At 35.4% G+C, this 17,592-nt stretch overlaps 1 protein-coding gene across 4 annotated transcripts in view; it reads left to right on the top strand.

Moving 5' to 3' along the window:
- The window catches only part of CDH18 (cadherin 18, type 2), a 1,248,329-nt gene that overhangs the window by 845,939 nt on the left and 384,798 nt on the right, over positions 1–17,592 (top strand). For all 4 annotated transcript variants that reach the window (XM_011984981.1, XM_011984983.1, XM_011984982.1 and 1 more), the window contains one exon: positions 16,833–17,316. In XM_011984981.1, the coding sequence (XP_011840371.1) occupies positions 17,089–17,316 (228 nt within the window). In that variant the 5' untranslated portion in view covers positions 16,833–17,088. The remainder of the gene's footprint in view (positions 1–16,832; positions 17,317–17,592) is intronic.

Below are 17,592 nucleotides of genomic sequence, written 5' to 3'. Positions count from 1 at the left end.
ATAAGAGGCTACTATCAACATTCATACATGTATGCCAACAAATTGGATAATCTAGAATAAATGAATAAATATCTAGAATCATACAACCTACTAAGACTGAATTACCAAGAAATAAACAATCCGAACAAACCTACAACTGGTAAGAAAATGAAATCTGTAATCAAAAACCTCAGAACAATAACAAATAATGGTCAGGATCTGATGGCTTCCCTGGTGAACTTTAGTTCTTCCAATATTTAAAGAAGAATTAATGCCAATTCTTCTCAAATTCTTCCAAAAAGATGAAAAGAAGGGAACACTTTTAAACTAATTGCATTGAAACCACCGTCTCTGATATGAAAGCAACTAACAAGGATGCTACAATAAAAGAAAACTACAGTCCAGTATTTCCAATGGACATAAATGCAAAAACATTCAACAAAATACTAGCAAGCTAAATTCAGCAGCATGTTAAGAGATACTTCGTTACCAAGTGGGACTTATTTCTTTGCAAACAATAATTGTTCAATATGTAAAAATAAATCAATGTAATATACCACAGTAACAGATTGACAAACAACAGCAGCAACAACAGCAACACATGCCTATCTCAAAGATGCAGAAAGGCAGTTGAAAAGTTTATTATAAAAACACTTAAGAAACTATAAATAGAAGGAAATTACCTCAACATCAAAAAAGCATGTATTGAAAACCTACAATTAACATAGTCAATGGTGAAAAACTGAAATTATATTTTCTTACAATCAGGATCTAGGCAAGGATACCTACTATCACCACTTCTATTTGATATAACACTTGAAGTTCTAGTCAGAGCAATTAGGCAAGGAAAGTAAATCAAATAAATCCATATTGGAAAGGAAGAAGTAAAATTATCTGTATTCACAGATGGCATGATCTTATATGTAGATAAACCTCAAGATTCCACATGGAAATGTTAGAACTAATAAATTCAGAAAAGTTGCAGGGTACAAAATAAACATTCAAAAATCAGTTGTGTTACTATGGACTGAATAATGAGTAATCAAAAAAGGAAATTAAGAAATGAATACCATTTATGATCAAAAGCATCAAAAAGGATAATACACTTAGAAATAAATTTAACCAATGTACAAAAGACTTGTAAACTAAAAACTCCAAAACATCGCTGAAGTAATGAAAACACAAATAAATGGAAAGGCATCTCAGGTTCATGGAATGAAATACTTAATATTGTTAAACTGTTGATACTGTCCAGAGCTATCTGTGATTTCGATGAACCTCTATCAAAATCCCAGTGACTTTTTTTTTCTTTTTTTTTTTTACATAAATAAGACAAAATCTTGAGGAAAAAACAAAGCTGAAAGCTTCACACTTCCTTCAAAACGTATTAGAAACCTACAATAATCAAAACACTGTAACACTGACGTATGAATAGACATACAAACCAGTAAAGGAGAGCAAAGAGCCCTGAAGTAAAGCCATACATGTAGGAGCTGACAAGAATGCCAAGAATATACCTCTATATGCCAAGGAAAATAGATGGTATATCTCTTCAACAAGTTATGTTGAGAAAACTGGATTTCCACATGCAAAAGAATGAAATTGGATTGTTGTTTTGCACTATTCATACAAACAAACTCACATGGATTAAAGGTTGAAACATAAAACATGAAAGTGTGCTACTTCCAGAAGAAAGCATAGAGGAAAAGCTTTATAACATTGCTCTTTGCAATAATTCTTTGGATATGAATGCACAGGCAACAAAAGTAAAAATAGACAAGTGGGACTACATCATACTAAGAAGCTTCTGCACAGCAGAGGAAACAATCAACAGAGTGAAAAGACAACCTACAGAATGGAAGAAAATATTTGCAAACCATATACCTGTTAAAGAGTTAATATCTAAAACATGTAAGGAATTTCTACAACTCGAACACAAAAAATAAAATTATACATATATATATAATTTATAAAACTGTACATGTATATATATACACACACACACACACACACACACATAGTTTTTTTTTTTTTTTTTTTTGAGACAGAGTTTTGTTCTTGTTGCCCAGGCTGGAATGCAATGGCACAATCTGGGTTCACTGCAACCTCCACTTCCCAGATTCAAGTGATTCTCCTGCCTCAGCCTCCTGAGTAGCTGGCATTACAGGCACGTGCCACCACACCCAACTAACTTTTTTGTATTTTTAGTAGACACGGGGTTTCGCCATATTGGCCAGGCTGGTCTCGAATGCCTGACCTCAGGTGATCCACCTACCTCAGCCTCCCAAAGTGCTGGGATTACAGGCGTGAGCCACCGTGCCTGGCCAATATTTTTATTTGAGTATAAATTTGAATTGTAGAAATAAAAATGGGGGAAAATACTCGAGTAGACATTTCTCCAACAAACACATAATAAAAATGACCAAAAGGTATATTACATGCTCAACACCACTAATCATCAAGGCAATGCAGGTAAAAACACAATGATATATAATTTCATACCTGTCGAAATAGTCATTATATATTTAAAAAACAAAACAAAAAAAGAAAGAAACCCAGAAAATAGCAATTGTTGGCAAAGATATGGACAAACTGGCACCCTTGTGCATTCTTGATGGGAATGTTAAATGGTGCAGCTCCAATGTAAACATTATGAAGTTCCCTTTAAAAATTAAAAATAGAACTACTGTATGATCCAATGATCTTATTTTTATTTATTCAAAAGAAATTAAATCAAGATTTTAAAGAGGTATCCATACTCTCATGTTCATTGCAGCATTGTTCACAGTAACCAAGAGAGAGGTGGAAACAGCCTAAATGTCCACCGACAGACGAATAGTAAAGGAATTTTGTTATGTACACACAATGGAATATTATTCAGCCTTACAAAAGAAGGAAATCCTATCCTCTATTATAATATGGATTAAACTTCAAGCCTTCAGGGTAAGTGAAATAAGCTAGTCACGGAATGACAAATACTACATGTTTCCACCTCTATGAGATATCAGTTGTAATCAAACCCACTGAAGCTGAAAGTGAAATAGTGATTGCCAGTGGTTGTGGGAGGGAGAAATAGAGAGTTGCTACTTATTGGGGAAAAAGTTTCCATCATGCAAAATAAAATACTTCTAGAGATCTGCTATACAACCTTGCACTTATACCGAACAATACTATAGTTTCTACTTAAAATTTTAAGTAGATAGATTGCATGGTATGCATCTTGTGCAACCAAAAATTAAAATAAAACCCAATATCCTCAAAGGCTCTTAGTGTTCTGAATCCTGCCTGTCTCTGATGCTATCTCTCATCATTTACCGCTGCCAGCTCCACCGTTTTTGATCACAACTGGGTTTTATTTTCTTGCTCATGATAAGCTCATCTTGAAATAAGGGGTCTTTTCAATTGTTGTTTTCCCTGTCTGGAAATATTTTACTTCACATCTTCATGTTTGGCTTCTCTATGATTCATGCCTTTTCAAATATTAGGCCTTTTAAAGATTCCTTCTCTCTGACCACTCATTTTGAAATATTCTAAATTCACTTATCTTTGAAACACAAATGTCTTATTTGTGTTTTATTTATTTTATTTTGTCTTGTTTTCTGCCATCACACATGCTGTTGCTTTAAAATATTGTTCTATTTATTTATTTACTTTTTTTGTGAATTCTTACATAACAGCAAGAATATCCTTTGTATAATTAATCAGTAATCTCTAGCATTAGTGACTAGTCTATAATGGATGCTCAATAAATCTCTGCTGAAAGATGAAAGAAGTATTGATTACGTGGGTTTAATAATATTTGATCCAGTACTTTGGGATGCCAAGAAAGGAGGTTTGTTTAAGCCCAGGAGTACGAGACCAGCCTGGGAAACATAAGGAGATGCCATTTCTACAAAAAATTTAGAAGTTAACTGAGCATGGTGGTGCATGATTGAAGTCCCAGCTACTCAGGAGACTGAAGTGGAAGGATTATTTGGGCCTGGGAGATTGAGGCTGAAGTCAGGTATAACGGTGCCATGGCACTCCAGCCTGGATGACTCTACCTCAAAATAATAATAATAATAATAATAATTATAGAAAATCAAAATCCTTAAGTAAAAACTTTGAAACTCACATAAAATGGTGTCCTCTTCTTAAAATTGAACACTTTCAAGTGTGCAGGAATACTACTTCTCATCTCAAATATTTTTGTGTGTGACTAGCATATATCTTATTTTATCATCTTCCAGTTACCATACAGTGAAGATAAAATGATATATAATATAAAAAGAACTTTCACATTATAATAAAGTATACAAATTTAACAGCAATGTGGAATTTTTATTTTATATATATATTTCTGTTTTCAGTTTAGAGTTATATTATGGGTTGCCTTCATTTGACTTTTCTCTTGGTATCCTGAAAGGCCATAGTACAGTAATTTGCCCGTAACAGAATATGATAAAGAACTCTTATTAAAAACATAACAGAGAGACAGCAAATTTGCCTGCAATATTGGATTTGCAATAGTTTGGTTTATGTCGGCATTATTGGATGTTGTTATACATCATCAAGCCATATTAAATTTTAATTTTTATTGAAAGCTTCAATTACAGTTTAGTTCACTTAGGCTCTTATTTATAACTGTTTGTTTATTAGATTAAGTTTATGTATGTTATTAGACTATTCAGAAATTCATTCAAATGACAGCTTTTATGCCCACTCTACTCCAAGTATGTGAGAAACAACAGTGTATATAAGTCTTGCTTTTTAGAAAGTTCACAGTCTGCTGGATGGTCCCTGGGCAGCCCTGACTGACTCAGTCACTACCCCCTCTCTTGCGTATAGTTTTCAGAATAACTGTAGAATGTGGTCAGAATGTAGTACCTTGAGAGGGAGAAGCTGCCTAATGGGCTCTGCTTCTGTCCCTCCTAGATAATGTAACATCTTGAGTAAAAAAGGACCTGCTTTGGGCAGCACAGTCTTTGTTCTTCTTTCCCCTGGAAGCAGAATGCCCTTCAAAGTTTAGTCCAGTGTGTCACATGGCCCCCTGAGGCATTCAACCCAAGAGGGTCTGACTTCCTTCAAAGTCCCTCAGTTGCGATGGAGCACAAGGGAGTCAAGACTCCATCCACCCCAGACAGCTTTCCTGAGCCTTTGCGGACCAGCTCACAATGAATCCCAGAGTTCTGTTGCTTCCTGCTGAGTATCTCCAAGTAATAAATCCATTTCATATAACTTATTGTGTATGAGTATGTTCTGTCTCACGGGACTCAGGCAATTGGTAAAACTGCAGCCCAGGATACTAGGGTTGGAAACGTTCAGACTCCTGTTTCTGGTGGTTGGCATAGAGATGGTCTTTGCTATCCCATGCACAGTGGAAATCCCCCTTTGGGGTTGATTATTAGTGAACCTGCACATAGTATAGTTTGAGAAAAAAATTTGATGAAATTTTGGAAGACAAAATCAAGTGTTTACAATGTGTTATGGGTGCACAGAAAAGGGAGTATTTAACACACGTATCATGGTAAGGATTCAAATTTGAGGAAATAAAAAAATGGTATTTTGCTTGAAGAATAAGTAAAATTTTCAGGCGTTAAACTTGTGAGAGGCATCTTGGAAGAAGCAAATAATATGCAGGGGCATGTGATCAAACATTATGTGTTCTAAGTGCTATAATTATTCAGCATATAGATTATGAGATTTTAAGAGGATATAACTTTTGATAAAATGTTTTGTTTTTCATGTTAAGATGTTTAAGTGTGGTTTATTAAAAGTGAGAAATGGGTTCTAATTGAAAATATGGCATGGACGATGTAGTTTATGTGGTACAATAGGATAAAAGAACACTGAGAACAATTCAAGGTTAGAGATTGTGAAATTGTGGTGGTACCAGTTTAGATGTGTTTGACTCTCTTCATCATGTAGATGGCATATAATGGCATAGTCCTAGGTTAGAAGTGTTGTCGAGTTGATAAAATAGGCTTACAGTGTGGTCTCACAGTGGACAATATTAACAAGTGTATGAGTGTAATGGTGGAAGGTAAAGTTGAACCTGAATAGAAATATAAAGAACAATGAATAATCAGACTATTTAAAGCTATTATTTTACATGTGTATTTATAAAAACACCACCCAAGTCTTTTTCCTTTTGGAACATTTTATCAAACGTACCCATTAGTTGAAATGTAGGAGTGCAATGCCTCAGAGTTACACTGCCTGTGACTCCTGTGGAGTTACATTTTTAAGAAAAACTACTTATAACATACTTTTAACTTCTAAGTTGGTCTCACTCAGTATTTCATGTGTAACTCTGGAATATGTATGGCATGCTGAAAAATTTAACACAATTTTCTTACAAATATGAATAATGATATTAAGTATTATATTTTAAGGAAGCCATCAAGTTTCTTTATAAATTAAGAAAAATGATATATCCCAAAAGAGGGGAATCATATTCCTAGTTTTATAGGAAAGTATACTGTATACATTATTAAAGAATACACTCTGGAGAAAAACTAAATTATTTCAATTTCATTGTGGGTTTCTTATTATACCTAATATTGAATTTATTTGTGGGTATACATCGATTTGAGGCCTGCATTAATGTGGTTACTTTGTAAAATGTGTGTTTCCAAAAATGTTTTCAAACCTTATATGATAAACATTTTAAAATTATATATATACTGGACATTACATGAATACAAACCGTTAGCCCTTACTAAGAAGAAATGTACAGTGTTAAATATTACCAAGATGTTAATGAATACTGTCTCTTAATCATTTTTAGTTTCTTTTAAAAAATATACATCTAAATTATAGTTAAGATAGTTTCTTTGTATCCAGGTCATGGAATAATTCAAAGAATTAAAAAAAAATTAACAAACACACATAAATGATGCATGTAACATTACATCTCTTGCAAAGAGCAGGCTACTCTTACGGTAATAGGTCATTCTTGCATTGCTATGAAGAAATGCCCAAGACTGGATTACTTATAAAAATAATGGGTTTAATTGACTCACGGCTCTTCAGGCTATACAGGGAGCACGGCACCATCTGTTTCTGAAACTGTCTTAGGAAACTTCCAATCATGGTGGAAGGTAAACAAAGAGTAGACACATCACATGGAAAAAGCAGGAGCAAGAGAGAGGCGGGGAGGTGCTGCTCACTTTTAAACAATCAGATCTCAGGAGAACTCACTTATTTTTGTGAGGGCAGTTCCAAGAGGATGATACTAAACCATTTGTGAGAAACCACTCCCATGACCAAGTCACCTCCCACCAGGACCCACCTCCAACACTGGGGATTACAATTCAATATGAGATTTGGGTGAGGACACAGATCTAAACCATATCACTTACTTAAGGGAGGTACTTTGACTTTTATTTTTCCAGGACTTGTGGTATATTTTGACTGAGCCATCCAGATATTCTTGACCTCCCTAATTAATTTTGATTAATTATTCCAAAGATTTAGTTAGGTTATTAGACCCATTTTTACATATGAGAAAATTTACCCAAAGTCACATAAGTAATAAATGGGAAATTCAAAACTTATACCAATACAAGCATGAGTTTCTTTGCTCATTCAATTTAGTCTTGACCATGAACACCAGTCTGTGCTAATCACTGAACATGTTGACATTAGAGTTAAACTTTGGCAGAGAGTTACAGTCTAGTTTGAAAGACAAACAAGTAAATGAATTAGTGCCATATCATGTGATCCATGGGACCATAGAGAGAGAACAGGAACCTTGGAAACAGATTGGATGAGCTCTGAAGATTCGCTTGGGGAATGGTAATGTAATGGCTAGTCATTACAAGAGATACATGAACTTTTTACTTAGAAAAAAGAGCTTATTCAAGTGCATAGAGGGCTGGAGATGAAGGCATAGTCAGGAAACAGTAAGCATAGAAAGTTAAGAGCAGGCCATGATATTTCCTGGATAAACACTGATGAGTGGGGAAGTAGAAAGGAGTCAAATATTGAAAGGCTGTGAATTTCATATAAAAGATTTAGAGTTCTATCTTGGAAATTATTTTAAAAATTGGGAAACTTCAAGCAGGGAGGTGGTAATATTATATGTAGCTCAAGAATAGATTTAAAAGGGAGAGTTAAAATTTTGTATCCTAACACCACTCTAGCTACACAAATCTTAAATTGATTTGTCTGTTTCCCATTTACTTACTCTTTCATTCAACAAGTGTTTACTTATTGGCTACAATATAAAAGACACTTTAATGGCCAATGCGTGAGATGGAAAATACACCAGACATGGTGTGAGAACTGAAAAAAAATTCTGATACAAAAGAAAAATAAAATATTACCTATAGAAATAATCAGAATGGTGATCTGCAATAGTGAGAAAGGATTAGATACATGCTAATGTAATTTAGAGGAAAAAACCAGTTACACTGAGTTGTGTTACCTGAACTTTCAAGCGCAGAATTTGAGATTTTACCCTAGCTGCAAGCTAACAAGTTAGGCTGCCATAGTTTTATAGATGCTGGCAAAAGATACAAGACTACTGGGTCACAGACAGAAGATTTTATTCCCCATAGCACAACAGACAGCATAAATTCTCCTTTCTTCTCACATCCTATGAAGTAGCATAAAGCAGCCCAGATATATGTCACACACACAGTCTACGTAGGTGACATCTGAGGAACTCTGAGCTTTAGAATCCCAAGTATTTACAGGATCTGCTAGCAAACTTTCCCCAGCTTTGTCTTGGAGGAAGACGTTGTCTTCATAATCTAGCCAGAAAACAAATCTGCCCTCTGTCCCCAAAAAATGTTCTATCTTTGTCTTCCAAGGCTGTTTGTTGTACAAAAAAATTTATGCTATAAAACTGTCAATACCTCTTGTCCAGAAGATGTGCAGAAATGCAAAAGACCCAAAGAGAATTATCTCCCCAAGCTGAGAATCCTTTGTAGACCTTGGAGGATATATTAAATTAAATGGAGTTTGGAGACTACAGTTTTCAAGGAAAACATAGTTGAATTAACAATGCCAGAAAGTAATGCCTGCACATACACGTGCATTCTTTTCATTGCTGTCTCCATAAAACTTAAATGAATATTTCCAACAGGAAAACACAATATGCAAAAGTTCATGCTTTGTGACTTATTTATTGTTTTAACATTTGATTATCTTTCAGATAAACTATGTCTTGATATAATTTTAAATATATTTAGCTGTTTTATATATATGTATGCATACATATGTGTGTGTGTGTGTGTGTGTGTATATATATATATATATCTGCTTTCAGCAAATGTAATTTGTTTTACCCAAATTAATCAAAACCCTAAGGTGATAAGAGTATCTTGAAATGGTCAAAATGAAATTGAACATACAGGTTTGGAAATCAGTCTGGAAATAATGCTTGCAACTAATTTAGATGAGACTCGCTACAATTCCCTGTGGTTTATGGATATCTGCATTTTAACAGTAAGCCAGAGATACTTAAGCCAAGGGACACAGATGGAGAAGAATAAAATTAATTATTAAACTGATAAATTGTTGATTGAGATTAAACAAAGCTATAGAGAAAAATTGTAAAATTTGAGAGTAAAAGACAATAAGGCAAAACAAAAATTCAGAAGCCAATGCCATTGGAAATTCAATAAGAATTAATCTTAGAATGATAGAATGATGCTATTACTGCTAATCATTAGATACCAAAATAATGGAAACCATAGCCTCAAGGTCAGACCTATACCTGAGAATGTGTCTTGCCATCAATGGCAGTTATACCTGTAACCACCAATTCAAAGATAATTTTAAGCATTTAGAGGACAGGTATATAGGTTAACATTCTAAGGATGAAAAATATATATAGTTAGGTAGCAAATAGTTAATTATTTGTTAAACCTGGAAAAAAAAAACCCTGAGCTTTTATTCAATACCTGTAACTTTCACCTTATGTAAGTACCCCAGCAATCAATAATAATGAAAATTTTATATATCTAAATCTGTCTGACAGTGTGATGACTTTAAATAATTCATCCTGGAGAAAGTAAGTTCTATTATTTTCAAAGTTAGTCATCTTCTCCAGAAAAACAGCCTTATCATCTGATAGATCTACATTTTGACAGTTGGCAAGTTAGTTTCTGTGTATGAGCCTCGTGATCTCTTTGGCATGTTCTTCTCCACGTAAGAGGTCCTTATATATCCCATAATGAAAGTCATTTCAAAAAATAAGATCTTTCTATCAAAGTGTATCTTCTTTGACATTTTCTATTTAAGCTAGGCTTGCTCTACACAAAACTAGGTAATATCCCTACCAAGAACACATAATACTACATTTTAGATTTTTAATGGCAATTATAATTCTATGTTGAACATGAGAAATGATATCTTATGTCATCCCACCCATATGGAGAATGAAATGATCCATTCATGAAGTAATGTAGCCAGAATATGTTTTACACTGACAATTTTTAAATCAACGAAAAGAACAAAGGAAAACTGTTTTTAAAAGCTAGTAGAAAATATTCTTTAGACCTCCTTGGAGTGTAGGGTTTATGAATTAAGAACCAACTAGGTAACAAAATTCAGTCAAAGACCCTAGGGACAAGCAATAACATTTGGGGTACATATGAGAATTATTTTTATTGTTGAGAATGGTATTTCCTCAGAACTCTCTGAAGGAATGACTGTACTGAAGAGCTATGTATAGCTGATGATATAATCTTCAGTGATTTGAGTAATTCAGCAAACTAAAGAAAGTCATTTGAAAGTGATACAGTTATTAAATAATAAATACAAAGACTTAGGAAAGTGAACAGGCTTAAACATAATTCAACAAAAACCCTTGATTTACTCTATTTATCTATCATCTAGCTAGCTATGATTTATTTATTTAGAGACAGAGTCTTGCTGTGTCCCCCAGACTGGAGAGCAGGGAAGCAATTTCGGCTCACTGCAACCTCTTCCTCCCAGGTTCAAGGGTTTCTCCTGCCTCAGCCTCCCAAATAGCTGGGATTACAGGCATGCATCACCATGCCCAGCTTATTTTTGTATTTTTAGTAGAGACGGGGTTTTGCCATGTTGGCCAGGCTGATCTTGAACTCCTGACTTCAACTGATATGTCTGGCTCAGCTTCCCAAAGTGCTGGGATTACAGGCATGAGCCACTGCACCCAGCTGAAAGCTCTTGATTTATAAATGAGAAATGTGAAACTTAGAAAAGAAAGTGCCAAGACAAGTGTGACAGTGTTCCAATAAACGAACAGTTGAGGTCACATCTCTTATCTTGCAGTACAGTTTCATTAACTTTACTAATGAAAGAGAATAGTTACAGAGGAAAGCAATGAGTCTTAGAAAGCAGTGTTGAATCACTTACATTCAGTACTTAGCAGAAAGCAGAGGTCTATATTATAAATTATTTCACGTACTGCATTATTTGGAAACAACTTATTTTTTGGATTATTACAATAGTAATGCTTTTTATTAGAGAAGGTTCTTTTCTTCAAACACCAGAAGTCAACTGTGGACATAAAAAACAGCAAATAAATTTGTTTGAATTGTATTGGATAGCAATTGAATTGTTGAGGGTATTTACGAATCAGGTTTAGGGAGAAGTAGGAAACAATGGAATTTAGACAGTTAGAAAGAATGTCAAGTACTTGGCACGAGAACAATGTAGCTAGAACTCTTTTAATTTATGCCACTGTATTCTGTCTGTCATTTCTGCAGAACTCACCACCGCTATACTTGGGTCTTGAAATAATTGCCACTGCTGTGGAAAAGTTCTCAACTGTTCCTACATCTTTCCATCATTTGAGCATATCATTTATGTGCATATGTCATTGATGAAATTTCTAATGAAAGGATGTAGAAAGAAAGTATTTGGTGCCTGTATTAGTCCATTTTCACACAATACTCAAGACTGGGTATTTTATAAAAGAGAGAGTTTTATTTGACTCACTGTTCCACAAAGCTAAGGAGGCCTCAGGAAACTTACAATCATGGTGGAAAGGGAAACAAACATGCCCTTTTTCACAAGGCTACAGGAGAGAGAATTGCAGAACAAAGGGGAAAGAGCCCCTTATAAAATCATCAGATCTCATGACAACTCTTGTTGTGAGAAGAGCATGGGGTACTAGCCCCCAGGATCCAATCACCTCCTGTGAGGTCCCTCCCCCAAAATGGGGATTACAATTTGGATTAGAATTCAAGATGAGATTTGGGTGAGAACACAGAGCCAGACCATATTATTCTACTCTTGACCCCTCACAAATCTTGTCTTTCTCGCATTTCAAAGCACAAATGTGCCTTCCCTACAGTCCCTCAAAAATCTTAATTCTTCCCAGAATTAACTCAAAACTCCAGGTCCAAAGTCTCATCTGAGACAAGGCAAGTCACTTCCACCTAGGAGCCTATAAAAATCAAAAGCAAGTTAGTTACATCATAGATACAATGGGGATATAGGCATTGGATAAATGCTCCCTGAAATAGGAACATTTTTGTATAAGAATTCATCTTAGAATTCTTCTCCAATGAGAGAAACTGGCCAAAACAAAGGAGCTATAGGCCCCATGCAAGTCCAAACTCAAGTGTGATAGTCATTAAATCTTAAAGCTCCAAAATAATCTCCTTTGACTCCATTTCTCACATGCAGGGCAGACTGATGCAAAGGGTGGGCTCCCATGGCCTAGGACAGTCCACTCCTGTGGCTTTTTAGGATGCAAGCCCCTGCTCTGGCTGCTTTCACAGCTGACATTGAAAGTCTTCAGCTTTTTCAGATGCACAGTGCAAGCTGTTAGTGGATCTACCATTCTGGGTTCTGGAAGACGGTGGCTCTCATCTCACAGCTCCACTAGGCAATGCCCCAGTGGGGACTCTATGTGGGAGTCCGACCCCACATTTCCCTTCTGCACTGCTGTAACGGAATTTCTCCATGAGGGCTCCACCCTTGCAATAAACTTCTGCTAGCCATCCAGGTGTTTCTATACATCCTCTGAAATCTAGGTGGAGATTCCCAAACCTCAGTTCTTCATTTCTGTGCATCCGCAAGTCCAACACCATGTAGAAGCCACTTGGTGCTTCCAAGCACTTGGTGGAAGGCTTGGTGCCTGCACCCTCTGAAGCAACAAACTGAGCTGTACCGTGGTCTCTTTTACCCATGGCTGGGACGCAGGGCACCAAGTCTCAAGACTGCACAAAACAGCAAGGCGCTGGGCCTGCCCCAGGAAACCATTTTTTCCCTTCTAGGACTCTGGGCCTCTGATCGGAGGGGCTGCCATGAAGGTCTCCGACATGCCCTGGAGGCATTTTCCCCATTGTCTTGGTGAATTACATTTGGCTCCTTGTTACTTATGCAAATTTCTGCAGCTGGCTTGAATTTCTCTCCATAAAATGAGTTTTTCTTTTCTATCACATTATCAGGCTGCAAATTTTCCAAAGTTTTATGCTCTGCTTCCCTTTTAAACGTAAGTTCCATTGTTAGACCATCTCTCTCAAGTTCAGAGTTCCACAGATCTCTAGTACACAGACAAAATGGTACCAGTCTCTTTGTTAAAACATAGCAAGAGTGATCTTTTATCCAGTTCCCAAAAAATTCCTGATGTCTATCTGAGACCACCTCAATCTGGACTTTGTTATCCACATCATTATCCATTATCAGTATTTGGGTCAAAACCATTCAACAAGTGTCTAGGAAGTTCCAAACTTTCCCACATCTTCCTAGTTTCTTCTGAGCCCTCCAAACTGTTCCCACTTTTTCCTGTTATCCAGTTCCAAAGTCACTTCCACATTTTTGGGTATCTTTATAGCAGAACCCCACTCTACTGGTAAAAAGGTATTAGTTCATTTTCATGCTGCTGTAAAGAAATACCCAAGACTGGGTAATTTATAAAGTGAGGAGGTTTAATTGACTCACAGTTCCACATGGCTGGGGAGGCCTCAGGAAACTTACAGTCATGGCAAAAGGGGAAGCAAACATGTTCTTCTCCACAAGGCAACAGGAGAGAGAAGTGCAGAGTGAAGGGGGAAGATCCCCTTATACAACCATCAGATCTTGTGATAACTCACTCACTATCAAGAGAACAGCATGAGGGAACAGCCCCCATGATACAATCACCTCCCATGAGATCCCTTTGCCAAAATGGGAATTACAATTCAGATTACGATTCAAGAGGAGAGTTAGGTGGGGACACAGAGCCAGACCATATCGGTGCCTAAGTGATTAGTGGTGAAAGTTAGGGCTCGGTTTATCAGAATTCACATATTGGAATCTTCCATGAAAACAGAAGGGTCTTTGAACACTGCTCAGTCATAAAATGGAAAATGTCTACCACATATTTCTATTGTATTGGTCTCAATCAGTGGTTTATTTTCTTACTATTTGCATTTCAATTTTTTCTAACCTATGCGGAGGTGGATTTCTTGCAGTAATGCAAAAAAAAAATTTATATTTGAAGTTTTGTCCTCTTATTATATAGTAAATAAAATTATCTCCATAAGCACTGTAGTGATGTTTACATTTGTTCTTTCATTCCATAGCACAGTATATATCTATCTCTTTTCATAATTGTCATAATAGAGATTCATAAACATATAAAGCATATGTAGATCAAAATGCATTTATGTATTTTCGGAATGACTCACAATCAGTATTGTAAAGAAAACACTCATTTTACATATCTGTAATTCATTACAAAAGCCACTTTCTTCACCTTGTACTCATAAATTATGCTTTGTTAAACAACTTAACATGAAGGGCAAAGATGTTAATTTTATTTGAAAATCACACCAAATGGTGTGAAAGTATTAAAATACAACACCTTCTATATCTTCAACAACTTGGCTTCTAAGAAGAAAAACTAGATAAAGTTTCTTTCTTTTTTTTCTTTTTTTTGGGGGGGGAAGTCATGATTTGAAAATCAAGAATCTCTTGGGAAATAAAAAGTTTAATATAAACTTATTCAAATAATTTATTACAAATGCTGGAAAGAATATTAAATACAGTTATTCCAGTCACAAATTTTAATAAATGAGGACAGTGAGACTGAAAAAAATGAGATGGTTCACATAAATTCATATAGTAAGTAAACTGTCAGAAAATAAAACCTGTGATTTCTGACTCTCTTTCCAGTGCTCTTGCCATGTTGGAGCTAGAATAGTATTGCTCTCTCTTATATTTTAGGAGAGTTTTGAAGTTGTTTTGATTTAAGCTAGAGGGAAGAATACCTTTGCTTTCAGAAAATATTTAAAAAGGTAAATTTTATATTTGTCAAATGATAAAAATGAAATTCCAATTCTTCTAATCCTATACAATTCTAGCACAAAGGTGAAGTAAGCACTATTATTAACCCTCATTTATGGAAAGAAATACTCAGAGAAAAATGCCCTGCTCTTGAGTCTCATGTGACTTTTTTCCCTTCGTGACCAAATCTGTCCTCGACTGTGTAAGAGAATCATGCTGTAACTGATTATTTGTTTTCAGTATTATAAATTAATTATACTGTCATGTCAATTTGTTATTTATTCAGATCTACATTTCAGTTTGTGCTGATGTATAGGGATGAATTGCATGCAATGAGAAAGTGATTTATTTAATATTTTTTACCAAATGAAATACCCATATTCTTGAAACAATGTAACCTTCCTAAACACGTATTCAAACACACATATATAACAGTACAGCAAAACTTGATACAAAATTTATATGCTTTAAATAAGCTTATAATTTCAGTCATTCTTTTTATTTTATTGTAGTTTTTTGAGACAGAGTTTCATTCTTGTTGCCCAGGCAGGAGTACAATGGTACAATCTCCGCTCACTGCAACACCCATCTCCTGGGTTCAAGTGATTCTCCTGCCTCAGCCTCTCGAGTAGCTGGGATTACAGGCATGCACCACCACGCCCACCTAGTTTTGTATTTTTAGTAGCGATGGGGTTTCACCATGTTGGCCAGTCTGGCCTCAAACTCCTGACCTCAAGTGATCTGCCTGGCTCAATCTTCCAAAGTGCTTGGATTACAGTTGTGAGCTACCGTGCCTGGCCCAAATTTCAGTCATTTGTGTCTCTCCCAAATCCTGTCATTAGTTTTGCGGAAATATTTTTCATGTTTTACTTTGTTGCCCAATCATAGTATAACTTACACTCATGTCTTCAACGTTTATTTATTTATTTTTATTTAAAAAGTTGAAACATTTTTCCTCTGTTTATTTGCCACTATTTTTTTCCTTTTTTAAATCCTGTCTTTAGATAATTGCTAGAATCACGTGTACTAGAAATCAAGCCTAGTAATGTAATTTCCTAGCTTGAAAATCTGCCTTGTCAGTGTGTGAAGTCCATACCCTGGATAGATATGCAGGACCTATCAAAATTCACACAATTTATAATTCAGCCAAATTGGCATTCTTACTCACATTCAACTCGTCCAATCTGTTCCCCAAGCCTGGAGTAATTTTCACTTGCATTCATGTTTTTTTTTTTTTCAGCCACCTTTTTCATTGTTCTTTTATTTTCTTCCATTTTACTTACTGAGCACTTTCAGTACCTATTTGATTGCTGTTATGGTCTGTGACAATTTTTCAGGCCTTGGGATATTTTGTTAAAGTTTGATGAGTCTCATACAGTAGGCAATTAATGTGTATTATATATAACACATTGTATTATGTCTAACAAAAATGAGAATTATACATACATTTGTAATTGAGAATTAATGGAACAAATAGGAAGGTTCATGTAAAAATGCATGTAGACATATAGGTGTATAGGTTTCTGGATGTATCCTAAAGAATTGGCGTATGTTCTTTGCCTATCAGTATCACATTGCAAAATAGTATCATTTGTATTCAGAGCAAATAGTTAAAAAAAACATGTTTTGTAACACAGATAATTTTCTCTTTCCATTAGGTTGAAAATGGTTGCTTGTGTTCAACTACTGTGAAGAGTTGGAATCAGACAACTACAGCTTTGATTTTCCAAGTGGTTCAGAATGTAAATGTGATCTGACCTTTCCCTGATGGACAGTTAAATCATGGACACGCTAAACAATTTACTTTGGACTGTCCTTCCTAAAGATGCTCTGGCTTCTTTCTTGAATGCCCACTAAGCATTGGTAGCTGACAAGGAAAAGAAGGAAAACTGTGAACTGGAAAGTTATCTTACAATGAAAATTACGAGCACATCTTGCATCTGTCCAGTCCTCGTGTGTCTCTGTTTTGTGCAGAGGTGTTATGGAACTGCTCACCACAGCTCCATCAAGGTGACGAGAAACCAAACCAAACACATTGAAGGTGAAACCGAAGTCCACCATCGTCCCAAAAGGGGATGGGTATGGAATCAGTTCTTTGTTTTAGAAGAACATATGGGACCAGATCCTCAGTATGTTGGAAAGGTAAGTTTTTGTTTGTTTTGCTGTTTTTCCTATCCTGAGAAATTGTGGGGTAAGATGAGCTGATGTTGGAGAAATATTTGAAGAGATAGACATATGAAGCAAATGATGTTGTAGAGCAAATTATGCTATAGAAACTACTACTTATACTAGAGAGCTCAAAATAATAATTGTAAAAAGGAAACATTATTCATCATATTATACCTCTCTAAACATTGGCCCATACATACAAGACTGAGTATTCATAACAAGTATATTACTTTTTCTTTTCTCTCTTGT

This window comes from Mandrillus leucophaeus, unplaced genomic scaffold, assembly GCF_000951045.1.
Source record: "Mandrillus leucophaeus isolate KB7577 unplaced genomic scaffold, Mleu.le_1.0 Scaffold278, whole genome shotgun sequence".
NCBI classification, from domain to species: Eukaryota; Metazoa; Chordata; class Mammalia; order Primates; family Cercopithecidae; genus Mandrillus; species Mandrillus leucophaeus.
Note: the sequence above shows the minus strand (reverse complement) of the source record. Positions and strands in the feature narration are given on the sequence as shown.